Here is a 26,737-nt window from a genome sequence, read left to right as displayed (position 1 = left end):
AAAAGGCTGAGGAGGGCGGCGTGGGAGCGATCCGTGCGGATGGGGCTGGAGGAAGCCTCAGGTATGTATAACTGTAACGATTGGTGTCAGCGAGAACAGATTTCTCTGATTATTGGTGATCTGCAGTATCACCAATAATACAGATGCTATACCTGATTATGTGTGATCTGCAGAATCACCAATAATACTGGTATAGCCAGAAACAGGACAACCAATGTAAGGGTAGGTGTTTGGTGCAACAGTAATGATAGAGATACTCGCTTTCCCAGAGGAGCTGGGAGATAGGAATATCTCTATATAACACAGGAATACAAACTCCAGCAAGCTGGAGATACAGACAATAGTGAGATAGTTCACCTGAGGAGCGGGTAGAACTATGTTTAAACAAGCGTACTGATCACCCGAGGAGCGGGTGATTAAGACTGTAGTGTAGCCACTATCACCTGAGGGGCAGGTAGAGAGGATAGTACTGTAGTGACTATTCACCTGAGGAGCAGGTGATAAAGACTGTACTACAGCAACTGACCATCTGAGGAGCAGGTGATTCAGACTGTACTGCAGCTACTGATCACCTGAGGAGCAGGTGATTCAGACTGTACTGCAGCTACTGACCACCTGAGGAGCAGGTGATTCAGATAGTACTGCAGCTAGTAATCTCCTGAGGAGCAGGTGATTCAGGCTGTACTGCAGCTACTGACCACCTGAGGGGCAGGAAATTCAGATAGTACTGCAGCTAGTATTCACCTGTGAAGCAGGTGATGCTAGCAGAGGATCCCTCGCCAGTGACTAGGCTCACTGGTGAGGACAGGAGAGACAGACAAGCAGATTAGGCAACGAGCAGACAGATACGGTACAGAGACAGAAAGCTAGATCAGAGTAGTGTTTCAGGCAGAGTCGGCAACTATATCAGATAGGCAAAGGTACAGGATCAGTAAACAGAAGAGTAGTCAAGCTAGCAGAAGGTCATAACAAATAATACAATACAATTAGTACTTTAAGCTATCAACAGAATCTGGCTAAGTGTGGATCCCCAGCTCCTGCTGGTTCTAGCCACACTTTGGGATCTGACTAGGTCTGAGTGCTAACACGTAGCATTCGCAACAGCAGACGCGGAACAACTGAATGACCTGTTCTATATATACTGCAAGCGATCCACAGCGCCGCCCCAGTCACTCAGCCAATCCGGAGCATAGCTGGAGTCAGCTGATCGCCTGATCAGCTGACTCCCCTTCTAGTTGCATAAAGGGCCTGTCGCCTGGGGCGTGCGCGCGTGGCCCTTAGTCTATGAGCGATAGAAGGACCAGGCAAAGCACCAGCATGTAACCGCGCGGCGGAGACCGCTGGCTGCGACGCGGAGATAGCCGCCATGCCGCTTGCTGTTGCGGCCGTATCTCCGCTATCCATTACAATAACACTTTTATTTTAATCAGCTCTGGTTTACTTTAAATATAAATGAAAACCCTGGGATACTTAAAAAAAAAGTAATTTTTAGGAGCAGGAGGATACATATAATTGTTTATCTCATCAGTTTATTTTCACCTTGGGTTCACTTTAAGGATCACTACTATTCTATGCTCATATAGAGGTGTGCATTACCAGCATAGCACCAATGAACAGTTAATAAGATGGATGAAGAAGGGCACCTAATGGGCCTCTGTGGTTCAAGGGCCCCAGTGCGGTCCCGACCTCTGCATCCCTTATTGCTACGCCACTACCTAAAGGGAAATACTGTAAATTATTGCAAGAAAATATCGGTATATATTAACGATATTTTATTACAACTTATCCTAACCCTACTCTCACACAGAATCCTCTCTACTCCGATACCTAACCCTAAAACCTCTTCCTAATGCCTAACCCAAGATCCCCCCTACCTGGCGCCTAAAACTAACACCCTCCTTCCTGGCGCCTAAAACTAACACCCCCCTTCCTGACGCCTGCCTAAGACTAAACCCCCCCCCCCCCCCTTCCTGATGCCTATTGGAATACCCCCTTCCTGACCCCTAACTCTAAACTTCCCCTCCTTACGCCTAACCCTAAAACGCCTCCCTTCTTCCAGCCCAACCCTAAAACCCCCTTCTTCCAGCCCAACCCTAAAACCCCCCTTCCTGACGTCTAACCCTAAAACCGCTCTTCCTAACCTTATATTATTGAAAACGATAAATTTGAAAATGATGACTTTCAGAAATGAATCATTTTTAAAACGATAAAATTTTTTCAAAATCTATAACATAATTTTCGCTACAATAATTATTGCGCGCCCATTTTTCTGCTTTTGGCGCCTTATAGTCCATATTTGCAATAGCGTGTATTGGGCGCCCAAATCATCCATTAGGCTTCCAATTATTTCATGCTCCTGTCAGAAGACCATAGCGTGTCCTTTAATACTATAATTATTATTGATCTGATTACCAACTCTGTAATATTTTTGTGTCTGTTATAGACGTCAATGCACAAAGCGGATCTGTGGAGGGCCGGAAAAGATTCAGTGAGATATTTCGGGATCTGGATGCCTTAGAGATAACTCTTGGCAATGAGTAAGTGTGACCTAGATAAGAATGTTAGTAAATAATCATGCCTACGTGAGCATCACACATTAATGCACCTCGTTCCTCTTCTATAGAACGGTGGACATGTTTCTGGTGGACACTGGAGCTCCAAACTCTGAGGCCCAACAGGACGATGAAGAGGAACCGCTGGTAAGAGAGTGAGAATGAGGTTTCCCGCTCAATATTCTGTCATGAGAGGAAGAAGCAGGCTGCCACAGCTGATGGTTGTTTACTTCATGAAGCCATCCTTTCGGTATAATCCATTCTCAATCACTCACAGAGTTATGCAGGTGTTCTACATTTAATGTGACACTCCTAATCTGTAGTCCTATTCCAGGGGAGTGACTAATGGAGATTTAAGGCAGGGCATAAAAGGACATGGAAAGTATTTGATAGACGTTGATACATAACAATTGGCTACCAGACCTGGATTACTCTTGTAATTTATATTGCTGGAGTCACATATCCATATTTTCATTTTTGGAGGGTGCTTCTGTTGCAGACCTACATAACTTCACCTGTAAAATTCAAATAAAAAAAGACCTAAATATCTTCATCTGTAACAGTCAAATTATAATAATAATAATAATAATAATAATAATAATAATAATAATAATAATAATAAAAACAACAGAAAAGAGCTAAATAACTTCATCTGTAATAGTCAAATAAAAAAACCCTGAAAAGACCTAAATAACTTTATCTGTAACAGTCAAATAAGAAAAAAACTGAAAAGACCTAAATACGGTAACTTCATCTGTAACAGCCAAATAAAAAAAGACCTAAATAACTTTATCTATAACATTCAAAAAACAAAACTAAACTAAAAAGACTTCAATAACTTAATATGCAACATTCAAAATAAAAATAAAAAGACCTAAATAACTTAACCTATAACATTCAAATAATAAAAAGGACCTAAATAACTTCTGTATCTATACCATTCAAAAAAAATAAATAAAATAAAACATATTACAGAAAGGCTCTGTAACATTCAAATTACAAAAAAAACCCTCAAAAACAAAAAAAAAAGAAGGGGCCTCACCCTTTTGTGCAGTGTAAGAGCAGGGCACGCTGTTTTATTTACCAAGCTCACACCGTATTGGATCTCCTCCTCTTGGCATCCGCCTACTGCATGCTGACTTCCTGAGACTCCCGTCACATCATCAGTAGAGATGGCCCGAATGGTTCGCATGCGAACTTATTTGCACGAACATCGGTAGTTTGCGTTCGAATGTGAACTTTATGCGAGTTTGACCCGCCCCCTATATTACATCATTGGGCTAAACTTTGACCCTTTACATCACAGTCAGCAGACACATGGTAGCCAATCAGGCTACACTCCCTCCTGGAGCCCTCCCTTTATAAAAGGCAGCTGCGCCACCCATGATATCACTCTGTGTGCTGCATAGTTAGTGAGAGAAGGGAGAGAGTTGCTGCAGAGATTAGGGAAAGCTTAGTTAGGCTGTTGTTAGGCTTGTTAGCTTGCTCCTTGCTGATACTTATTGCTAAAAAGCACCCCAAAACGGCTCTTTTGAGAGTTAATGTTCTTGTGATCTTTTTTGTGTGTGTGTGTGTGTGTGTGTGTGTGGCCCACTGACACTTGCATATACAGCCCTGTCAGTCACAGCTGGCCCTTGCTAATTGCTATACTGTGCCAGGCCCAGCACATTCAGTGCCTACCTTTTCACTGCACCTGTGTGTGACAGCTGCACATTTGTTATACCAGTCCGTGCATACCTGTCCATGTTCACTGCACCTACGTGACAGCACGCAGTCTTATATACCAGTCACTGCATACCTGTTTAGTGTACCTGTGTGTGTGACAGCTGCACATTTGTAATACCAGTCCATGCATGCCTGTTCATGTTCACTGCACCTGCGTGACAGCACGCAGTGTTCTGCGTGACAACACGCAGTGTAATATACCAGTCACTGCATACCTGTTCAGTGTACCTGTGTGTGTGACAGCTGCACATTTGTAATACCAGTCTGTGCATACCTGTTCATGTTCACTGCACCTGCGTGACAGCACGCAGTGTTATATACCAGTCAGTGCATACCTGTTCAGTGTACCTGTGTGTGTGTGACAGCTGCATATTGTATTGATACCAGTCCGTGCATGCCTGTTCATGTTTACTGCACCTGCGTGACAGCACGCAGTTTTATATACCAGTCACTGCATAACTGTTCACTGTACCTGTGTTTGTGTGACAGATGCACATTGTTTTGATACCAGTCACTGCACCTGCGTGACAGCACGCGGTTTTATATACCAGTCACTGCATAACTGTTCACTGTACCTGTGTTTGTGTGACAGCTGCACATTGTTTTGATACCAGTCACTGCATACCTGTTCACTGCACCTGCGTGGCAGCACGCAGTTTTATATACCAGTCACTGCATAACTGTTCACTGTACCTGTGTTTGTGACAGCTGCACATTGTATTGATACCAGTACAAGCATACCTGTTCACTGCACCTGTGTGACCGCATACCTGTTAACTGCACCTGTGTGACAGCTGCACATTGTATTGTAATACTAGTCACTGCATACCTTTCACTGCACCTGTGTGACTGCACATTGGATTAGTCAAGTCAGTGCATACCTTTCATTTCATCCCCCCAATATTGGCAAAACAACAGGCAGAGGCAGAGCCAGAGGAAGGCCACCCGGCAGGTCTGTTTGAGGTCGTGCTGACATGATTTTGTGTGGCCCTGGACCAAATTACAGTGCTCAGAAAAAGGCACGTGCCATCAACTCCCAAGATTGTCAGGACGTAGTTGACTATTTAACGCAGAACACCTCATCTTCTGCAGCCACCAGTGCTCCTACAAGCACCACATCTACTCCATTTGACACTTTGCAGGAGTTATTTGGTGGGGAATTAACTGATTCACAACCATTATTGTTACAACAAGATGAAGGCGCTAAGCAAGTTACACCACCTCATACATCTGAGTTAGGCGTCACTATGGACGTGAGGTGTGAGGAGGATCATGAAGTACCTGCTGTTGGTGCAGTTTATGAGGTGTCTGATACAAGCGAAGCTGTGGAGGATGATTATGATGATGGCGATGATGAGGATACTGGCATGGATATTATGTGGGATCCTAACAGACATGATGACCAGGGGGACAGTTCAGAGGGGGAGCCAGAGAGGAGTAGGAGGAGACGAGTTGCTGAAAGAAGCAGGGGGAGCTCATCATCAGAAACAGCTCATGGCAGAGTCCGGTGGCATGTATCGCCACCTATCGACAGCCAGCCAACATGCCCTTCAACGTCAGCTGCTGACGCCACCATAGTGCCATCACCCCAGTGCTCAGCGGTGTGGACATTTTTTCATGTGTCTGCCTCAGATGAGAGCAATGCCATCTGTACTCTCTGCCACCAAAAATTGAGCCATGGAAAGGCCAAGACCAGCGTAGGGACAACTGCCTTACGAAGTCACATGACAAAAAAGCACAAACTGCAATGGGAAGACCACCTGAGCAAAAGCAGCACACAAAAGCAAAGCCACCCTCCTTCTCCTCTTCCTCCTTCATGTTCATTATCTTCAGCCACTTTCTCCCTTGCACCTTCACAGCCACCCTCCTCCACTCCACCTCTCACCTTGAGTGGTTCCTGTTCCTCTGCCCACAGCAGCAGCCAGAAAATCTTTGAACGGAAGAAGCCAATGTCTGCCAGTCACCCACTTGACCGGCATCTGACAGCTGGCTTGGCAGAACTGTAAGCTCGCCAGCTGTTACCATACCAGCTGGTGGACTCTGAGGCCTTCCGAAAATTTGTATAGATTGAGACAGCGCAGTGGAAGATACGAGCCCGCAATTATTTCTCAAGAAAGGCAATACCCAAACTGTACCATGATGTTGAAAGGCAAGTGGTGTCATCTCTGGCACACAGCATTGGGTCAAGGGTCCATCTGACCATGGATGCCTGGTCTGCAAAGCACGGCCAAGGCAGGTACATTACTTACACATTCCCATTGGGTCAACCTGGTGACCACTGGAAAGCAAGGAAGTATGTGGCTGTGCAGCGGACCTAGTTGTGACACCTCCACAGCTTGCATGCAGGCCTGCTGCCACCTCCTCTCCTTCTCCTCCTACTCCTCCTGCTACATCCTCTTTGCTGTCGTCCTCCTCCTCCTCTTTGGCTGAGTGACAGTGCTACTCTACTGGTGCTGCAATCTCCTCTCCAGCTACACAGCCTCAGCTCCCCAGGGCCTATGCTGCATGCCAGGTATGACGATGTCATGCCATCTTAGACATGTCTTGCCTCAAAACCGAGAGTCACACTGGAGCAGCTCTCCTGGATGCCCTGAACAAACAGGTGGATCAGTGGCTGACCCCGCAACAACTGGAGATCGGCAACGTGGTGTGTGACAACGGCAGCAATCTCATTTCGGCTTTGAATTTGGGAAAGTTGACAAATGTACACTGCATGGCACATGTGCTGAATCTAATAATTCTGAGATTTGTGTGTAAGTACCCAGGCTTACAGGACGTCCTGAAGCAGTCCAGACGGAAGGTGTGAGTGCATTTCAGGCGGTCCTACACAGCCATGGCATGCTTGGCCAATATTCAGTGGAGAAACAACTTGCCGGTGAGGCGCTTGATTTGCAATAGCCCGACTCGCTGGAATTCAACGCTCCTTATGTTTAACCGCCTGCTAAAACGGGAGAATGCCGTGAACCAGTATCTGTACAACTACAGTACAAGGACATGCTCTCGGGAGATAGGGTTGTTCTGGCCGAAGTACTGGACACGCATGCTAAATGCCTACAGGCTCGTGTGGCCGTTTGAGGAGGTGACAAATATGGTGAGTTGCAGTGAAGGCACCATCATGATCCCATATGCTTTCTTCCTGGAGCGTGCCGTGCGTAGAGTGGGGGATCAAGCTGTGGAGGAGCGTGAACAGGAACAGGAGGAAGAGTTGTGGGAACAATTATCAGCAGAACCAGATGTTTCCTCAACACCTGCGGCAGCACAGAAGAGGGGGGAGGAAGAATCGTGTGGGGAAGAGGAGTCAGATGAGGAAGGTGTTTTTTTTTTTTTGAGGAGGAGGCGGAAGAACAACCCCAGCAGGCGTCGCAGGGGGCTTGTGCTGCTCACCTTTCCTGTGGTATTGTTTGTGGCTGGGGGGAGGAGGAGAACTTACCTGACATCACTGAGAAAGAGCAAGAGGAGATGGATAGTACGTCGGCATCCAAATTTGTGCAGATGGCAGCTTTCATGCTGTACAGCCTGTTGAGGGACCCCCGTACAAAAGAAAACTCAAGAGGAATGACGTGTACTGGGTGGGAACACTACTAGACCCTCGGTATAAGCACAAAGTGGCGGAGATGTTACCAAATCACCAGAAGGAAGAAAGGATGCAGCACTTGCACTACAATCTGGCAAGTATGCTTTACAGTGCTTTTAAGGGTGATGTCACAGCACAACGGAATAAAGGTACCACTGCCAGTAATCCTTCTTCCATGTCCACGCAGGCAAGGACAGGACGCTCTAGCGATCTCATGGTGATGTCGGACATTCTTTGGTCCAACATTCTTTGGTCCACCAACGCCTCGACCAGCAGGTAGCCGACTACCTGGCCTTAACTGTGGATGTAGACAACAGCGATGAACCCCTGGACTACTGGGTGCGCAGGCTTGACCTGTGGCCAGAGCTGTCACAATTTGCCATACAACTCTGTCCTCAAGCGTCCTGTCAGAAAGGGCCTTCAGCGCAGCTGGAGGCATTGTCACTGAGAAGAGAAGTCACCTAGGTCAAAAAAGTGTTCAGTACCTCACCTTTATCAAAATTAATGAGGCACAGATCCCGGAGGGCTACTGCCCACCCAAAGACTAAGTCAGTCCCCGCACACAGCATCTCTTCTTGCACACCGTATCTCCTCTTGCACACCGTGTGACTGCCTGCCCCAAGACTAAGCCGATCCCCAGTCCCCACACAGCATCTCTGCCTGCAGGCCGCTTGACTGCCTTCTCCGCCACCACCAACAGGGTCCAGGACTCCAGGTGGATTCCTGAACTTTTAAGGCTGCTGCTAGCAGCGGCTGCTAACAAAAACAATAACAATTTTTCTGGTGTGTGTACATGCCTGCCTAATTTTTCTGGCTGCACTGCGGCTGCAACAACAAAACAAAAGGCATGTACAGACGTCAATTCCCCTTCATGATCATTACCTTGCCGCGGTGAAGGGGCTCGCGTATCGCAATGAAACAATGACGTCCGGCTATATGAGTGTGTTGGGGGGCACATCCAAGATAATAAGGTTGTTGCTTCATTGTGGACAGACCAAATTTGATCAGCTGGACAGTCACTGTTGTTCTATCATTGAGCTACCTCCACCTGGTGACCATATGGGCTTGAAAACCGCTATTGCCTGCACTCTCGCCATGGTGCGCACCAGTCCAGCACGGCCGTCACTACACAAACAGCTGTTTGCGGTGGGTTACACAGTGAGTTTGGCCTGTCAGTGTGAAGCAGTACACATGCAAGATGTTTTAAAGCACTTTATGCCTCCAATTTAGAATGCAATGTGATTTCTGCCCTTAAACGCTGCTTTGCGTCAAATCCTGATATTTTCCCCGGGACTTTTGGCATGTATCCCACTCCGCCATGCCCTCCTCCAGGTGTTAGATCCCTTGAAACATCTTTTCCATCACTTTTGTGGCCAGAATTAAAGTTTGAAGTTTTGAAAGTTCGTCTGCCCATTGAAGTCTATTGCGTTTCGCAAAGTTCGCGTGAACCCGAACTTTTGCGGAAGTTCGCGTTCGAGGTTAGCGTATTTAAAATCGGAGGGTCGAGCCATCTCTAATCATCAGGAGCCTCAGGGTGGCAGCATAGAGCACAAGGACATCGGACAGAAGTCAGACCCATCATAGATTTCATAATAACAATAATTCCAGTTTCTGTATAGCTCTTTTCTCTTGTTGGACTCAAAGTGCTTCAGAGGTAGCCACTAGAGTGCATTCAGTAGGCAGTAGCAATGTTAGGGAGTGTCGCTAGGTGCTGGCTTACTGAAATAGGAAGATTTGAACCCAGGGGCTTCTGTGGCAAAGGCAGAGCGCTAAACCATTACACTATCCAGCCACTTCAGGTCATGCTATCTATGTCTGGTCACTCTGGTGCTATTGACACAACCAAAGTTGTCACAACCAATGGGGTCATGCCATGGACAGTCACATCACACCCACTGTGACCATCCATGACACAACTTTGCTCTATTGTGAACCTCTATTGTGTACCTTTTTAATCTGTCCAACTGGGGATCAGATCAAGTACCGGCTTTAATGCTATCGACTTGATTGGTTGTAGCGGCTGTAGAGTCATTTATAGCCATTTTCATGTGTAAGACGGTGGAGACGAAATACTTTGGCTTTGAAATAAAATTTACATCAGCTTGTTATTTTGGTTGCTTTGCTTATTTTAGTCTAATCAGCATCCACCCATGAAGTTCCATTGTTGGTAAACTGACCCTTTAAGTGCCTTTAAGATTCTTATGCGATTGTCTGTATTGTATTCTCCATAGATCAGCACTCCGTTGGAACTGAGCCGAACATCGGACCGAGATGGGGCATTGTCCAGTAAGTTTGATTTATTACAGTCTTCTGTATAATAGCCTAGGCGCTTGTTAGCACTCAGTACCAGCGCTGGACAGGTGTGTGTCCCCCCGATGGAGTCACAACTGAGTGTCGCCACAGCCATACTCAGAAGGAACATGTTGCAGTTCTCTGTTGCCGGGTAACACTGACGCATGTCAAGCACTGACACACGTGGTGTTACACACGCTGCCATTCAACTGCATTTTAACTGCACCCAAATGGGTGTCGGAGGGGACGCTAAACTACTTGGCAAGTGCGCAGTTCAGTCGTCCATCTGAAAGAGGCCTTGCATGGAAAATGCTACAGATCCTGTCCTGTATTAGACTGCTCACCTTCCAAATGGTGTCATTGCAGATCTGAGAATGAAGCGCATGGTGGGCCATTATTAATAGTTCATAAAAGTCTGACTCTTTGAATAGTTTTATGGTCTTTTTTCCTGCACTGTGTACAGGGAGTGCATGGCACCTTTGCCTTAAGTTATGCCAACTATGTACAGTGTGTTGTGCAATTAGCGCAACCCACGTTACCTGGTTAAGTCAAGCCTCGCAAGGGTAAGTTGCACTAGCACTACGCAAGAAGCGTGACGTCTGTCAGTGTTTCTCGTCTGTTACCCTAGCAACACCTATGTTACCTCTTTAACACGGGGTTCAATGCATGTTATTTAGTTGGTACGAGTAATGGTAAAATTGCCATGTGCTACCAGAACATTGCAGGGCTTTAAAAAAATCTAGGTCTGAAGTTTCCAAAAGTTATAACACTCATACTCACAGGGCTGGTGTTTATTCAGTTCCCACACAGAGACATGATGATCTTTTGAACATTTCATCACCAGCCCATTATTATTAGTATTTTACACAGCCATTCAGAGGTTTAATGGCCTCTGATTAGTTTTCAGGAGAGCTGTCACTGTGACTGACCCAACTCTATGGATAAAGCATAGACAAAAATTAAGAAAAACACCGACACATTCTGAGTAGGATTGGTACTATGTGTACATACTGTACATAGTGTACATTCCACTTTAGATACACATTAAGAAATTAGTTTAACTTCTCAGGACGACAATGGTTAATTTGCATATATTCAGCAGTGATGCACGGGGAGACATCTCAGAGCTCACTCCAACCTGAATTATCGCAAATTCTTTCTGTTTTAAGAAAGCAAACTTTTGCTTTCCATAGCATTTTAGTAAGGAGGCTTTTAGGACCATTGTAGCCCTTACACACTCCAACGAGTTCTGGTTCACCATGAGCTTGCTGGTTAGTCTGTAACTTTAAGAAACGGGACGCTTTATGGCAGCCAGAATCATGTGATCCAAGTAACCCTTTAAGTGAAACAAACAACCTTTTTAATACGAGATAAAAAAAATAGCTCTTTTCAGCGTTCAAATTCATCAGGGTTTTCTAGATGGCCACTGGAAGTGAATCTTTAGTATTAAGAACCATGTCTGATTAGCGTGAGACAAGTTGCACCACACATATGACAAATGCAAACAATAGACTACCAATATCATCATCAGTGGATCTTTTACTCCCGGCGCAGACTAACCTGTAAATGCTCTGTGTTTCTCAGCAGTGGAAGAAGCAGACGCAATTCTCAACCATAGTGAAGGAGGAGTGGAATCCGCCCTGAATTATGCCAAGCGCTGGTGTAAATACGTCCGAGAAATTCTGGGCTATATGGAGAAGAGGCTCAACTACGGTACAGTCTAGAAGTATAATAGATGTTTGCATACTTTGTATACCAGCACTCCTGAACTGAGAGGGATATAGAGACTGACATACAGGGTCAGTTCTAGCTCCATTGGTGCCCTGGGGCAAAAGCAGCATGGGTTCCCCCCACCCCCAGTTTCCCTCTGAATTGTGCTACTCGGGTCCCCCACCCCCCAAGTATAGATGGCTAGCCATACTACCCAGGAAGTGTCCTCCAGGATTAGATAGTGAGGGTAAAACTCAGCTCACCTGTCATCGTCATCTGTAACTTCAGCAAGTCTTCTCCAGGTTGCACAGTTGCAGCATCTCCTCTCTGACTCCTCCAGCAGTGGAGTAATAGGAGGAGCCGCTAGGGGTTGTCAGAGAGAAGACGCTGAACTGTGTGACGAGGAGAAGACTTGCTGAAGTTACCGGCTGTGGCGACAGGTGAGTTGTAACCTCGCCATTCCATGGATATGCATATGGACGGAGGGGGCCCTCGGGGAGGCTCTGCCTCTTTCCCCTGCCTGTAGCAGTCACATAGAAGCTGCAGTACCCGGTGGCTCCTGTGCAACAGCAAAAAAAACAAAAACAAAATCCAGAGCACAGTTCGCTTTAATGGCTGTTTGTTGAGTTATTTTGATGGGACAGCAAATTTACATGTTATACAAGTTGTACACTGACTGTGTATCAAAGTGTCATATATATTCAGTGTTTTCCCATGGAGAGATATACTGTACTGTATATAGTCGAATACAAGTCAACCTCATGTATAAGTCGACTCCAATATTTGACCCTTTCAAGCTGGAATTTTTTATTGACTCAAGTATAAGTGTACCCAGCAAAGTTAATAGCTGCACTTGGGGACCAGGAAGGGTTAATGATTGCACTACATACAGTATTGCAGCCATTAACCCTTCCTGTCCCTTAAGTGCAGCCAATAACTCCTCCAGGCCCCCAAGTGCTGCAATTATTCACTCCATTTTATGCAGCCCGGTATTTCTCCCCTGCCCCTTTCCTTGTTATATTGTTATGGCCAGGAGGACTTTCAGACCTGTGTTTTCTTGGCATTTCCTTTCCTCAAAGTATAACTTAGCACAGGGTAAATTGCTGGAAATGGGAATGTCACTACTAATACACACATTACTCAGTGTGCTCAGTGTTGCCTGTGACTCGTGTATAAGTCGACCCCTATACTATACATGAAGTGAATCAGACCTAAATTTCTAGACTTATACTCGAGTATATACAATTAAATATTTACAAAAATGTAAGAGGTATATACAAACTCTTGTGAGATACTTTATGCTTGGGTGCTTTTTGAGAAATATGCATAAACTCTCTCCATTCCAGAAATAATAGACTTGATGTGCAGTTTACATTGATGTTTGCATGTGATGCTGTGCATTACCGTCACTGCCGGAAGGAGCTGTGAGTTGTTTGGAGGCTTAATAAGTTCTGCTTTTTCTCCACTTCTATGCACTGTATCGTACTGATCTTTTCTGCACAGAGTAGGTAAAAATAGAATGTAGCAGACTGTAATGACTGTAATGGGCATTTGGGCATCAGTTACTGGCCTGCAGCCTTTGTGTACTTCTTTATTCTGTAATCCAGAAATGCAGAGCTAGCAGGAAATGAGTCCCCAAATGACAGGAGGCAGGGCTTCTAAATGCTAACTTTAGGGCTTATTCACACTAAGGGCTGGATTCATTAAGACAAATAGCATGCCTTATCAAAGATAGCACGCCTTATCAGAGTAGCATAGCGAGCGCTACGAACCGGCAGGGGCTCAGGGCAGGATGAGTGGAGCTCTCGTCATTGCCAATTAGCAGACATAAGTTTGCTATGCTACTCTGATAAGGCATGCTAACTTTGATAAGGCATGCTATTTGTCTTAGTGAATCAAGCCCTATGTGGGTAGCAGTGAGTTTTGACTCACTGCCATAGGGTGCATTTTTCGGGGAAACATGAAAGTCCATGCACAACAACCCACAAACCCATACATATGTTTTTTATTAATGCATTTTCATGCATTTCATCTCACTGACTAGTGTGAATGAGCCCTTAAAGACAAAATGTGGGCTCCGTTTTTGACACAGGCCTGAATCCCACACCACAGACTACTGATGCCCAATCTGTGCCCTGATGCAATGACTAATGAGAGTTAGACCTCCTGGAGGTGGACAGTGCCAAGTACTCCATTGGAATTCTGGACTGCAGCATGGTGGGTACAAGGCCAAGGCTACCATATCAGTCTGTAGGGGCCCCCCAAGTGTACCCCATCACCTCTTCTCAATATGGCTCACAGCCAGGTATAGAATTATGTGCTGGGACAGGGCACTGGGCAGCAGGGAGAAGGGAACATACATTACATGCTATGGGCGCTCAGTCCTAGCTTCCTTCACCCATCCAGGTTACCTGGATGGCTGCAGCGGTGTTCTCCCCGTGACGCAGGAATGTGACAGCGCGTCAGTGCATACATGCCTGCGAGGACGGAAGAGGTGCCAAAGGGGGGGTGGGGGGGGGGGAAGTAGGAGGAGACCTTCTGAAACATGCATGCTGCAGAAAGGGAATGAGCAGAGGTGCTGAAGGGGGGGGGGGGAGTAGGAGGAGTCCTTCTGGAAGGTTCATGCTGCAGAGAGGGAATGAGCAGAGGTGCTGAAGGGGGAGGGGGGGAAGTAGGAGGAGTCCTTCTGGAAGGGGAATGCTGCAGAGAGGGAATGAGCAGAGGTGCTGAAGGGGGGGGGGGGAAGTAGGAGGAGTCCTTCTGGAAGGTGCATGCTGCAGAGAGGGAATGAGCAGAGTAGCTAAAGGAAGGGGGGGGGGGAGAGAAGTAAGAGTAGACCTTATGAAACGTGCATGCTGCAGAAAGGGAATTAGCAGAGGTGCCAAGGGGGGGGGGGGGGGGGGGAGTAGGAGGAGTCCTTCTGGAATGTGCATGCTGCAGAGAGGGAATGAGCAGAGGTGCTGCTGATAGGGGGGGAAGTAGGAGGAGTCCTTCTGGAACGTGCATGCTGCAGAGAGGGAATGAGCAGAGGTGCTGATGGGGGGGGGGGGAGAAGTAGGAGGAGTCCTTCTGGAACATGCATGCTGCAGAGAGGGAATGAGCAGAGGTGCTGAAGGGGGGGGGGGGAAGTAGGAGGAGTCCTTCTGGAAGGTGCATGCTGCAGAGAGGGAATGAGCAGAGTAGCTAAAGGAAGGGGGGGGGGAGAGAAGTAAGAGTAGACCTTATGAAACGTGCATGCTGCAGAAAGGGAATTAGCAGAGGTGCCAAGGGGGGGGGGGGGGGGGGAGTAGGAGGAGTCCTTCTGGAATGTGCATGCTGTAGAGAGGGAATGAGCAGAGGTGCTGCTGATAGGGGGGGAAGTAGGAGGAGTCCTTCTGGAACGTGCATGCTGCAGAGAGGGAATGAGCAGAGGTGCTGCTGATAGGGGGGGAAGTAGGAGGAGTCCTTCTGGAACGTGCATGCTGCAGAGAGGGAATGAGCAGAGGTGCTGATGGGGGGAGGGGGAGAAGTAGGAGGAGTCCTTCTGGAACATGCATGCTGCAGAGAGGGAATGAGCAGAGGTGCTGATGGGGGAGAGAAGTAGGAGGAGTCCTTCTGGAACGTGCATGCTGCAGAGAGGGAATGAGCAGAGGTGCTGATGGGGGAGGGGAGTAGGAGGAGCCCTTCTGGAAGGTGCATGCTGCAGAGAGGGAATGAGCAGAGGTGCTGAAGGGGGAAGGGAGTAGGAGGAGTCCTTCTGGAACGTGCATGCTGCAGAGTGGGAATGAGCAGAGGTGCTGATGGGGGAGAGAAGTAGGAAGAGTCCTTCTAGAAGGTGCTTGCTGCGTAGAGGGAATGAGTAGAGGTGCTGAAGGGGGAGGGGAGTAGGAGGAGTCCTTCTGGAAGGTGCATGCTGCAGAGAGGGAATGAGCAGAGGTGCCGAGGGGTATGAGGGGAATGGGAGGAGTCCTTCTGGAACGTGCATGCTGCAGAGAGGGAATGAGCAGAGGTGCTCGGGGGTACCACTAGACCATTCGTGGTTGGGGGGAATTTACCAGAAATAAAGGTAAACCTAAGGCTGCTTACTTGGGAAAGGGGGTTGGGGGGGGGGGGGTAGTGACAGAGGGCATTCGTCAAGTAAGGGCAACAGGAAAAAGGACGTGGGGTATAGCCAAAATTTTAAGATATTGGGCTCTATTCACAAAGTTTGCCAACGAGGGCTCTAGTTGGCAAACTTTGATAAATTGCTTTGCATGAACTAACGCTGATGATGACAATAACCACAAGCGCTTACTAACAAGCTCTAATACAGCCTGCCAGCGTGACGAATATTGTTCCCATGTGTTGACAATACAGCATACTGCTACCACATAAGGGATTTTGTAACTCTGGAGCACTAATGTGAACTGCCCAACAACAGCAGACCGTGTGTGCTACTCCCGGGAGTAGTAGGACTTCCTAATTGTGTGTATGCGGTGGTGTAGTGGGTCCTGAATGAGTGACACAGCCGGCTGTTAGTCAGCTTAGGATAGACACTGCAGATCTGCTCTTTTAATGGGTTGTGGGGGATTTTGTATTAGCAATTTTGAATAAAGTGAATTTGTACAGTAGACAGTGGCGTATTGATATTTTGCACTTTAGGATTAGATGTTCTCCACTGGCTCCCCGTTAAGGGTATACAAGGTGTATAGTTTTGGCGCAGGACATTGTTGGAATAGAATTTGAAGCTCTATTCACAAAACTTCTCATAATTTACTTATTTGTCACCTATTTTATAAAAATAAACTTTCAGCAAACTTACACACAAAATAATCACTCAAAGTAAGTTGTCCCTGATTACTGTAACTTCACTTCAATATTACTTTTCTTACCTTCATTATATTATATTTTTGCTCTTTGAGAGCTTAAAAAGTAACATAGATAAGGTGAAAACAGAGGAACATGGGTGAAAAAGCTTTGTAAATAATGCCTATTGTCTATAACAATATTTTTATAGTTTCTACATCTTTATCTAAGATAGAATAATAAATATGTTAAAATAACGGCAATAAAATTGCAAAATATCGTCTATAACAATAAAAACGAAATTATATTTGTAGTCCTAATAAGGACTATACATGAATAATCAGGTACATATGGTGGGCCTCGGTTTGCGTTAGTAATGTATGAAAACAACATGGTGTAAGCTGGACTTTTTCTTAGAAGACAGGTGGGTTGGTTTAGTGTAGGTTGTGTTGGTATTAGAGGAGTACCATAGCCGCATCTTCTGTACTCTATTAGCGGTGTATCTGACCCCTGTAATAACTGCATGACAACACTCTGCAGAAGAGGAAGTTCGGCATACTTCTGTGTGCTTTAAACCAGGCAGTAAAAAAAAAAGCAGAAATAACTCAAAAGTTTATCATCAGAGCTGTAATTCACCCAGTGAGGTATTAATAACGGCAGCAGAAATAGAAACGATGTGATGCCTCCTAAACAAGCTTGAAACACAATTTCCACTTTATAAGAGTGACATTTCCTGTGAATCATACGTACAGTTTCACATATGTAACCTACATTTTGTGCACAGTTTTGTGGGTGCACCATACGTGCTGACATAAATATCGGCTATTGGGCACCCAAAGCAGAAATGTGGGCGCCTGGAAAATAGCTTCTTTCCTGACACCTAATCAGTGATGTAGTCAAGGCGCTATTGGCCCCTGTGCAAGTTTTACATTGGCCTCTCCCCCCAAGCACTCTATATAGGGCCGGATTTACCATAATGCACTATAGGCACGTGCCTACAGGCGCCTGATGACGGGGTCTGCTTGCCTCCCCTAGTGCCTCCCTCCTTCCTTCCCTATGCAGAGTCCAAAGCAGAGTGTAAATGAGAGGTTTCTCACCCTACTCTCAGCCTTCCACTGATGAGATCTCCCTTCAGTTGGCGGCAACTTAATACTAAAGAACACCTGTGTCTTCCTAAGACAGGCAGGGAAAGTAAGGGAGAAGTGACAGCAGGGACAGCCAGTACACTTGCGGTGTAGCTTGGAGGGGGTTTGTAGGTTCATGGAGGGCGAAGACTAGGATGCCAGGACTTCTGTGCCTATAGGCTCCTGCGATTTAAATCCAGGCCTGACTTTATACATTGAATACTGGCGCACCAAAAGCTGCCAAGGTCAGCTGCAGTGTCAGAGGTGCAAGAAGGGCATGGGACACAGTTTATTAAGGATTACTACTATTCAATGCACCTATAGAAGTGATTGTTACCAGCACATGACCAATTAAGAGCTAATACTGCACTTGATTGGGGGCCCTTCTGACCCAAGGGCCCTGGTGCGGTCGCAACCTCTGCACCCCCTATTGCTACGCCACTGCACCTAACCTTAGAACCCCCTTCCAAACATTATAATGTTCAAAACAATAGATTTTTAAAACAATCATTTTCAAAAACAACAAAGGTATAAATACAAAACTCAGTTTCAAAACAATTTTCAAAAATAAAATAATTTGTAAATGCAAAACATAAAAAATAAGAAAAAAAACTAACGTTCTAATTTTCAGAACAATAAAAAAAAATCTATAAACTATAACATTATAATTTTCAAAATGAAAATGATCAGGTGTCCAAATTTCTGCTTTGGGCAACCAATAGCCGATAATTGCATTAGCATCTATGGGGCATCCAAATTGTCCATTAGTTGTAAGGTGTCCAAGTTTCCTGCTACCTTATTAACAGTTGTTCATAAGGCTTGGCGCCCACTAGGAGAGCTTTTCTGAGTGCGTTGTGATTTGAAAAGATCTTGCTAATGTAATGCTATGGCTGTGATCCCACTAGAGCAGGGGTCGGCAACCCGCGGCTCCGGAGCCGCAAGCGGCTCTTTTTCACCTTTGCCGCGGCTCCTAGACCGCGGCTCAGTCGCGGCTCCGGTGCTGCAGGGCTGCCCATTCTGACACTACACCGGTAGTGAGTGTCAGTGGCTGCGGCGCGCTTGTTACATGTGCGCGTGTGACGTGTGCTGCCAGCTGGCCGGCAGCCTATCAGAGAGGCCGCCAGACCAGTGCAGGGCTTCGGGCGGCCATTTTCCCGTAGCACTGCAGTGTAGTGCAGGCAGGACGTGACGTCGGGAAGGAAGGAAGAGGAGCCGAGGGAGTTGCGCGCCACAAGGAGGTCGGGACCGGAGGTCGGGACAGGAGGAGATCGTGACATGAGTACTTCTGACTAGGTGAGTAAATGGGTTTTTCTTTTCAGATCTGCTGAAGGATTTGTGCATATTGGGGTCATATCTGCATATTGGGGTCCATATCTGCTAACGATTTGTGCATATTGGGGTCATATCTGCATATTGGGGTCATATCTGCTAACGATTTGTGCATATTGGGGTCATATCTGCAAATTGGGGTCATATCTGCTAACGATTTGTGCATATTGGGGTCATATCTGCTAACGATTTGTGCATATTGGGGACATATCTGCTAACGATTTGTGCATATTGGGGACATATCTGCTAATGATGTGTGCATATTGGGGTCATATCTGCTAACGATTTGTGCATATTGGGGACATATCTGCTAACGATTTGTGCGTATTGGGGACATATCTGCTAACGATTTGTGCATACTGGGGTCATATCTGCATATTGGGGACATATCTGCTAACGATTTGTGCATATTGGGGTCATATCTGCTAACGATTTGTGCATATTGGGGTCATATCTGCTAACGATTTGTGCATATTGGGGTCATATCTGCATATTGGGGTCATATCTGCTAACGATTTGTGCATATTGGGGTCATATCTGCATTTTGGGGTCATATCTGCTAATGATTTGTGCATATTGGGGTCATATCTGCATATTGGGGTCATATCTGCTAATGATTTGTGCATATTGGGGTCATATCTGCATATTGGGGTCATATCTGCTAACGATTTGTGCATATTGGGGACATATCTGCTAACGATTTGTGCATATTGGGGACATATCTGCTAACGATTTGTGCATATTGGGGACATATCTGTTTTATAATGGCTTTGCGGCTCCCAGTTTTTATTCTCTTTTCGGAAACGGGTCCAAGTGGCTCTTTGATTCTTAAAGGTTGCAGACCCCTGCACTAGAGGGATGGGATTTTTTTTTTTTAAATCCCCCATAGCATTACATTAGTAAGAGCGTTTCAAATCACCAGCGCTTAGAAAAGCACTGCTAGTGGTCCCAGGCCTAAAGTCTACGTGAGATGAGTAAAAGAAAAATGTATAGATTCCATGAGGCTTCCTACAACCCCATTCAGGCTGATCAGTTTCTCGCCATCTCCCTAGACCGCCTGGATCCTCCGCTAGGCGCCCAGAGCAGGTGCACTCAGGCCGCACTCGCTCCCCGTCGCACTCCCGTAATCAGGAGCATTCTGCACCTGTGCAGTAGTACTTTACAGGCGCAGAGCTCTCCCGATGATGGGGCACACATGCAAGGTGGAATTACTGGCTTGCCAAGCGGAGGATTTAGGCAACGTGGGAAGACGGCGAGGGACTGAAGGAAGCCCCAGAGCGTACATTAAAGCAAGGCACACACTGCCTACCTAATGCCTAAACGTAAACTCTCCCCCCCCCCCACCTTCCTAATGACTAAAACTACCCCGCCACACACACTAACTACCTAATGCCTAAACCTAAACCTCCCCCCACCTTCCTAATGACATATACGTTCATCGAGTTACTAGCAGGGAATGCGTGCGCACTTTAACGCCAATTGGCCTTAGGAGGTCCCCAGTCAGCCACTCTCCCACCACCCATCAGCTTGAGGCGGTCGGGAGCTGGTTAATTAGGTTCAGGTTTGCTGGATCATGTATGATATCTCCTCTAGGGAAACATGAAAGTCTTTGGAGATGCTTTAGGAAACCAGCCACACTGTATACAAATATCTCCCCGTGAAGGCCTGCTGCACACAGATACTCAGGAAACCAGATCAGTGAATAATAGCGCACAGCGCCTATGCATAAAAATGGCGCCACATTAAAAAGATACGCTTATCGCTATTTATCGTTAGTACTGCATAATAATGGCGCACAGGGAAAAAAGAAGAAAAACGGCACACAGTAACGTTATTTATCAATAGTGCCGTTCATATGCCAAACAGCAGATGTTATTGTGCACAGTAGGGTTAGGCACCACCAGGGGGGTGCTTAGGGTTAGGCACCACTAGGGGGGTGGTTAGGGTTAGGCACCACCAGGGGGGTGGTTAGGGTTAGGCACCACCAGGGGGGTGGTTAGGGTTAGGCACCACCAGGGGGGTGGTTAGGGTTAGGCACCACCAGGGGGGTGGTTAGGGTTAGGCACCACCAGGGGGGTGGTTAGGGTTGGGCACCACCAGGGAGGTGGTTAGTGTTAGGCACCACCAGGGGGGTGCTTAGGGTGAGGCACCACAAGGGGGGTGGTTAGGGTTAGGCACCACAAGGGGGGTGGTTAGGGTTAGGCACCACCAGGGGGGTGGTTAGGGATAGGTACAGAGAGGGTTCTGTGTGTTAACGCTAAATAACGATAAGGCTTTAACGTTAAATAGCGATAAATGTCAAACGGATTAGCGGCAACACCGTGCGCCATTATTCGCAGGCGTCATTTTCAGATGGACCCCAGGAAACATTTTAACAGTGAGCCCATACATAATTTCCCACACAATGGAGTGAATGGTAGCGTTTGTGAATCATGTTTTGGTGTGAATGTACATTGTTCATGCACTTTAATAAAAGTTGTGTGTGACATGAGAAAGAGATGTGCATGAGAAACGCCCTAACTGGCTTTTATTCAAGAGTGAGCCAAATGCAGCCTCTTCCAAATGCTTCTGAACGTTGGGTGAATCATTACAGAGGAATTCTAGACAGGAAGTATCCCACAAATCATTGCTAATAAACATCACCTTACTAGACATTTACAGGAATGTGATAAATATGACACAAACGCCTGTTAGCAGCTCATAAGTACAAAACCGTTTTCGGTAAACGGGTAAAAGCATCAAAGTGTACCTGTAAACTTTGCAAAGAAAAGTTACATGCTAATGCCAGGAGAGCAGAGAGGGATCATCCAGCAGGCAACCTAGGCAGGTGCCTGGGGTCTAGTGGGCCCACCTGCCACCTTCTCTGACCTCTTTCCCTTTTAGCTTACCAAAAGGACCACAATTTCAGGAATCGCCCTCGAGTCATGACACCGCCTCGCCGATTCCGTTGCTGTTCCCCCAAATGTTAATGTGCCACCCGATTGTCCGCTGTGCATTCTTGTCCGTGACTTCCGCATATAATACGCATACCTCCCAACTTTTTGAGATGAGAAAAAGGGTCACTTAAGCCACACCCCTGCCACACCCCTGACCACGCCCCTGACACAACCCTAGTCACGTATACCATAAAGATTTCATAAGAAAAATTTTGTTTTATAATTCAAAACACACTGGTCTGTGTTTCTATCCTGCTTATAACATTTTAAAATTAGTAATATATCTATTTAAAGGATGAGAATAAACACAGTCAATCAAACACATTTTTAGTAGAGAAATATATATATATTTACATAGAAAGAGGGACAAAGTCCTGAAAGAGGGACAAATGAGGAGGAAAGAGGGACAGGGCTTCCAAAGAGGGACTGTCCCTCTGAAGGAGGGACAGTTGGGAGCTATGTAATACGTGGTGGGTGAGGGCATTTGGGGGACAGTGACGGAGTCGGCAAGGTGACAAATAAAGCGTCATAAGGACGATTCCTGAAAGACTTCATGATGAAATCGATCAGGAATCGGTCTGCAGCGTATGGGCAGCTAACAGATCGCTCTCCGATCAGTTTCAATCAGGGAGATCTGTCGGTGCTTCGCTAGATATATGGGCACCTTTACTAATGCAATTGTGTGATCAGCTTATCTAATGGCTGGAGCATAGTGATGATCGTAATCTGACTGATTCTGACTGATAATTATGATTACGCAAAATTTTGCCTCCATTTTCGCAATTCCGGCCATACAAAATTACAGTTTGGTTTTATTGTAATCCATGGTTAATTTTCATGTAATTTGCATGTCATTTTGTGCCCACTCTAGCAGTCAGTAGCAAAACCCCCCATACATGCTATCATCACCTTGTAGTTTTTGAGAAAATCGATTTAGAAAAAAATGCGAAGGAAAAATGTTTTTTAAACTCAGAAAAAATGACGGTTTAAAAAATATTTTTCCTTTGCATTTTTAAAATCGATATTCTCAAAAACTGCAAGGTCTTTTTAAAAACGTTTCTTTTTTTGCCTTATTCCCACTGATCCCCTTAAAAGGACCCTGAGTGGTGTCCTAAAAAAGAAAACTGAACTTACCTGGGGCTTCCTCCAGCCCACCATAGCCCGCGAGGTCCCCCGGTATCCTCCTGGCCCCCTCCACGGTCCGGTCACGCTGGCAGCTCAGGTAATGCGCTGACTTCGGGGTAGTTGCTTGTGCTCACCCCCGCTGCGTACCCTTTGGGTCATCACGCTGGCTGCCATAAGTGTCCTATGATGTGCGGTTCTCTAAAGACTGAGCCGCACATGCGCAGGACACTTATGGCAGCCGGCATGATGATGCGATGGATACTCAGCGGGGGCGAGCATGCGTGACTTCACCAGAAGTCGGTGCATTACCGGAGCTTTCAGCGGGACCGCAGAGAGGAGCCAGGAGGATGCCAGGGGACCCCGTGGGCTGGAGGGAGCCCCAGACAAGTCCAGTTTTCTTTTTTATGACACCGCTCAGGGTCTCCTTAACATGCCTCCTAGCAATTTTGGTGATGGTAGCATGTACGGGGGTTTGCTATAAACCACTAAAGTCAACACGAAATTACAAGAAAATAACGCAAAATTGTGTGAAATTACGTTTCCTAATTACAATCACAAATGAAATGAATTACGATTTCGGAACTGTGTCATGTGATTTTTATTTCTGCCCTTCATCACCTTTTGCTTTTTTTCCACAGAATCTGAATTTGCCAAGAATAACCTCAGACTTTCTGAGTCTGCAAGGAGCGTCCTCGGCCAGCAGGTACAGAGAATGGACTGACATGGTGCATGGGGATTTTAGACCCAGTGCACACCGAGCGGATTTGGATGCGATCCGCCGGCCGCATCCACCTGTAAATCCGCTTGGCTAATGTATTTCAATGGGCTAGTGCACACCGGCGGTTTGAGGTTTTTAGCAAACCGCAAACGTGCCTCCTGCTGCACGTTTGCGATTTGCTAAAAACCTCAAACCGCCGGAGTGCACCACACATTGAAATACAATAGCCAAGCGTTTTCACTGGCTGATGCGGCCGGCGGATCGCATACAAAATCTGCTCGGTGTGCACCCGGCCAAATATCGGCTCTCTGCTCCAAAAACCGCTAGCGTTTTGACGATCTGCTAGCGGTTTTGGTGTGCACTGGGCCTTACTTGTGCCCATAATTAACTGGCAGAGTTTATACCAAATATATGTAACAGTAAAAGTAAAAGTAAGGGCTGTTTTACACCTCATTTTTGCATTACAGTGCAGTGTGATTCCCCATCCCGTCAATCATATAATCCTGCGGCAGAGTACGCCGACAGGGTCAGGACACATTATTATTATTAAGTATTTATATAGCGCCAACATCTTCCTCAGCGCTGTACAGAGTATATTATCACTAACTGTCCCTCAAAGGAGCTCACAATCTAGTCTCTACAGTCTTATGTCTATGTATGTGTCGTGTAGTATATGTATCGTAGTCTAGGGCCAATTTAGGGGAAGCCAATTAACTTATCTGTATGTTTTTGGGATGTGGGAGGAAATTGGAGTGCCCAGAGGAATCCCACGCAGACACGGGGAGAACATACAAACTCCTTGCAGATGTTAACCTGGCTGAGATTAGAACCGGGGACCCAGCGTTGCAAGGCGAGAGCGCTAACCACTACGCCTCTGTGCTGCCCACATTAGCTGCATACTCACTTGTCCCGGCGGGCGATGGCTGCACTGTTTGTGCAGTTTTCAACCACGCTGTATGCCTCATCTTTTCTATACAATGTGATGTATAAGCGTGCCGAATAGAGAAAAGACGGACATCGTGGTTGAAGCCGGGACAAGTGAGTATGTAGCTAATGTGCAAGGGCCCCGGGGAGTAGTGCGGGAGACAACCTGGCAGGGTCCGGCAGTGCAGGGGCCTCTGCACGGGTTAGAGGCCCTGGGGCAACTTCCCCCTTTTCCTGTATGGCAGCGCCGGCCCTGGCTTTTACTTTCCCATGGAAGCAGTGACAAATAATAATGGACAGTCAGGCTACAGTATTACAATCCTTACCTGAGCTTGGTTGCTAATTTTTATAGAACCTCAGCAATTGGTTATTAGAGGATAGCTCAGGATATCCTTGACCCCAAAAGCTTTATCCCAGGGCCATGGAGGGGATCAGAAAGAGGAATAAAACCTTAGAAAAAAAGGGTTTCGAATTGCTTTCCGTCTCTACAGAAAAGTGTTTTAGATAATGCTGTTCATGTTCCCTGCTGGATGCTGGAACGCTCAATCCACTTCCTGTCAGGGCAGGAAGTGAAAGGAATTCTCTAAGACAGAGACACTGACATCAATAATAATAAAAAACTGAAAGCTTCACGCCTCTTTCGATGTGATCCAGCAAATAAGATATTTTCCTGGAGTTGGACTTAAAGGGAAGCTGAAGTGAGAGGAATATGGAGGCTGCCATATTTATTTCCTTTTTAAACAGTACTGCTTGCCTGGCGGTTCTGCTGGTCTCGTTGGCTGCAGTAGTGGCTCACACACCTGAAACAAACATTTGGCTAATCCAGTCAGACTTCAGCCAGAAACACATGGTCTGTATGCTTGTTCAGGGTCTATGGATAAAGGTATTAGAAGCAGAGGATGTCAAGGACTGCCAGGCAACTGAGATTGATTAAAATGAAAAAAATATGGCACCCTCCATATCCCTCTCACTTCAGGTTCCCTTTACAGCTTGTGTATATGGAAATACTGCATGTGATTGCTGTTGTTTGTACTACTGTGCATGTGGACATCTCATCTGTGGACTTTACAGCAATGCATGCCCTTACAAGATGTCTACCTCCTCCTCCTTGACCATGAAACCCAGTCAGGAAATTCAGCCATAGAAACAGCAGCCCGCCTGCAGATGAAGAAGTATTGCCTGGTGAGTAGCTGTATATTTTTTATAGAGCCACAGCATCCAATAATAACCATCAGCTAGGTGTCAGCAGTCTATGGTTCACTGAACAACTGTTAATGGTGTGAGCAGAGCCGGATTTGCCATAAGGCACTGTAGGCAAGGGCCTACAGGCGCCAGATGAAGGAAAGGCGGCTCACTCCCTCCCCTAGTGCATCCTTCTCTCCTCCCCTATGCAGATTCCGAACAGAGCGTGAATGAGAGGTTAATCACCCGGGTCTCGGCATTTCACTGATGAGATCTTCCTTCACTCACGGGCACCCCTAGCTACCTAATACTGAGGGTACCGCTGGCTAGCTAAAAATAAGGGGCACATGTAGCTACCTATGATGGACAAGGGAAGTAAGGGAGACGTGACAGCTGGGACATCCAGCACCAGGGGCGTAGCAATAGGGGTTGCAGAGGTTGCGACCGCATCGGGGCCCTTGGGCCACAGGGTTGCCCCGAAGGACCCTGCCTCAACTACAGTATTAGCTCTTTATTGGTCCTGTGCTCATAATAATCACTTCTATAGATAATTTGAATAGTGGTAATCATTACCAAACTGGTCCCCATCCCCTTCTTGCACCTCTGACACTGTAGTTGCCATTGGCAGGTTTTGGTGCGCTGTATCAATTGTTATGTATAGAGTGCTTGGGGGGCCCTGTTGTAAAACTTGCATCGGGGCCCACAGCTCCTTAGCTACGCCACTGTCCAGCACCCTTGCGGTGCAGTTCGGTGGGAGTTTGAAGGTTCATGAAGGGTGAAGT

The 26,737-nt window shown here is 46.5% G+C and overlaps 1 protein-coding gene and 1 long non-coding RNA gene across 11 annotated transcripts in view; one reads left to right on the top strand and one right to left on the bottom strand.

The window, feature by feature from the left end:
* Positions 1 to 26,737, bottom strand: part of LOC137562780 (uncharacterized) — a 139,851-nt gene that overhangs the window by 17,893 nt on the left and 95,221 nt on the right. The window contains exon 2 of the long non-coding RNA XR_011030186.1: positions 2,976 to 3,067. This is a non-coding gene — a long non-coding RNA (uncharacterized lncRNA). The remainder of the gene's footprint in view (positions 1 to 2,975; positions 3,068 to 26,737) is intronic.
* GMIP (GEM interacting protein) overlaps positions 1 to 26,737 on the top strand; it is a 148,489-nt gene that overhangs the window by 72,031 nt on the left and 49,721 nt on the right. For 9 of the 10 annotated variants that reach the window (XM_068274466.1, XM_068274463.1, XM_068274462.1 and 6 more), the window contains 6 exons: positions 2,444 to 2,537; positions 2,624 to 2,699; positions 10,083 to 10,137; positions 11,728 to 11,856; positions 23,770 to 23,834; positions 25,845 to 25,955. In XM_068274466.1, the coding sequence (XP_068130567.1) occupies positions 2,444 to 2,537; positions 2,624 to 2,699; positions 10,083 to 10,137; positions 11,728 to 11,856; positions 23,770 to 23,834; positions 25,845 to 25,955 (530 nt within the window). The remainder of the gene's footprint in view (positions 1 to 2,443; positions 2,538 to 2,623; positions 2,700 to 10,082; positions 10,138 to 11,727; positions 11,857 to 23,769; positions 23,835 to 25,844; positions 25,956 to 26,737) is intronic. The other variant, XM_068274464.1, reaches the window with a different exon arrangement.

The sequence above is a fragment of the Hyperolius riggenbachi genome, chromosome 3 (assembly GCF_040937935.1).
Source record: "Hyperolius riggenbachi isolate aHypRig1 chromosome 3, aHypRig1.pri, whole genome shotgun sequence".
NCBI lineage: Eukaryota > Metazoa > Chordata > Amphibia > Anura > Hyperoliidae > Hyperolius > Hyperolius riggenbachi.
The sequence above is the reverse complement of the archived record's forward strand: the minus strand, read 5'-3'. Positions and strand labels throughout refer to the sequence as shown.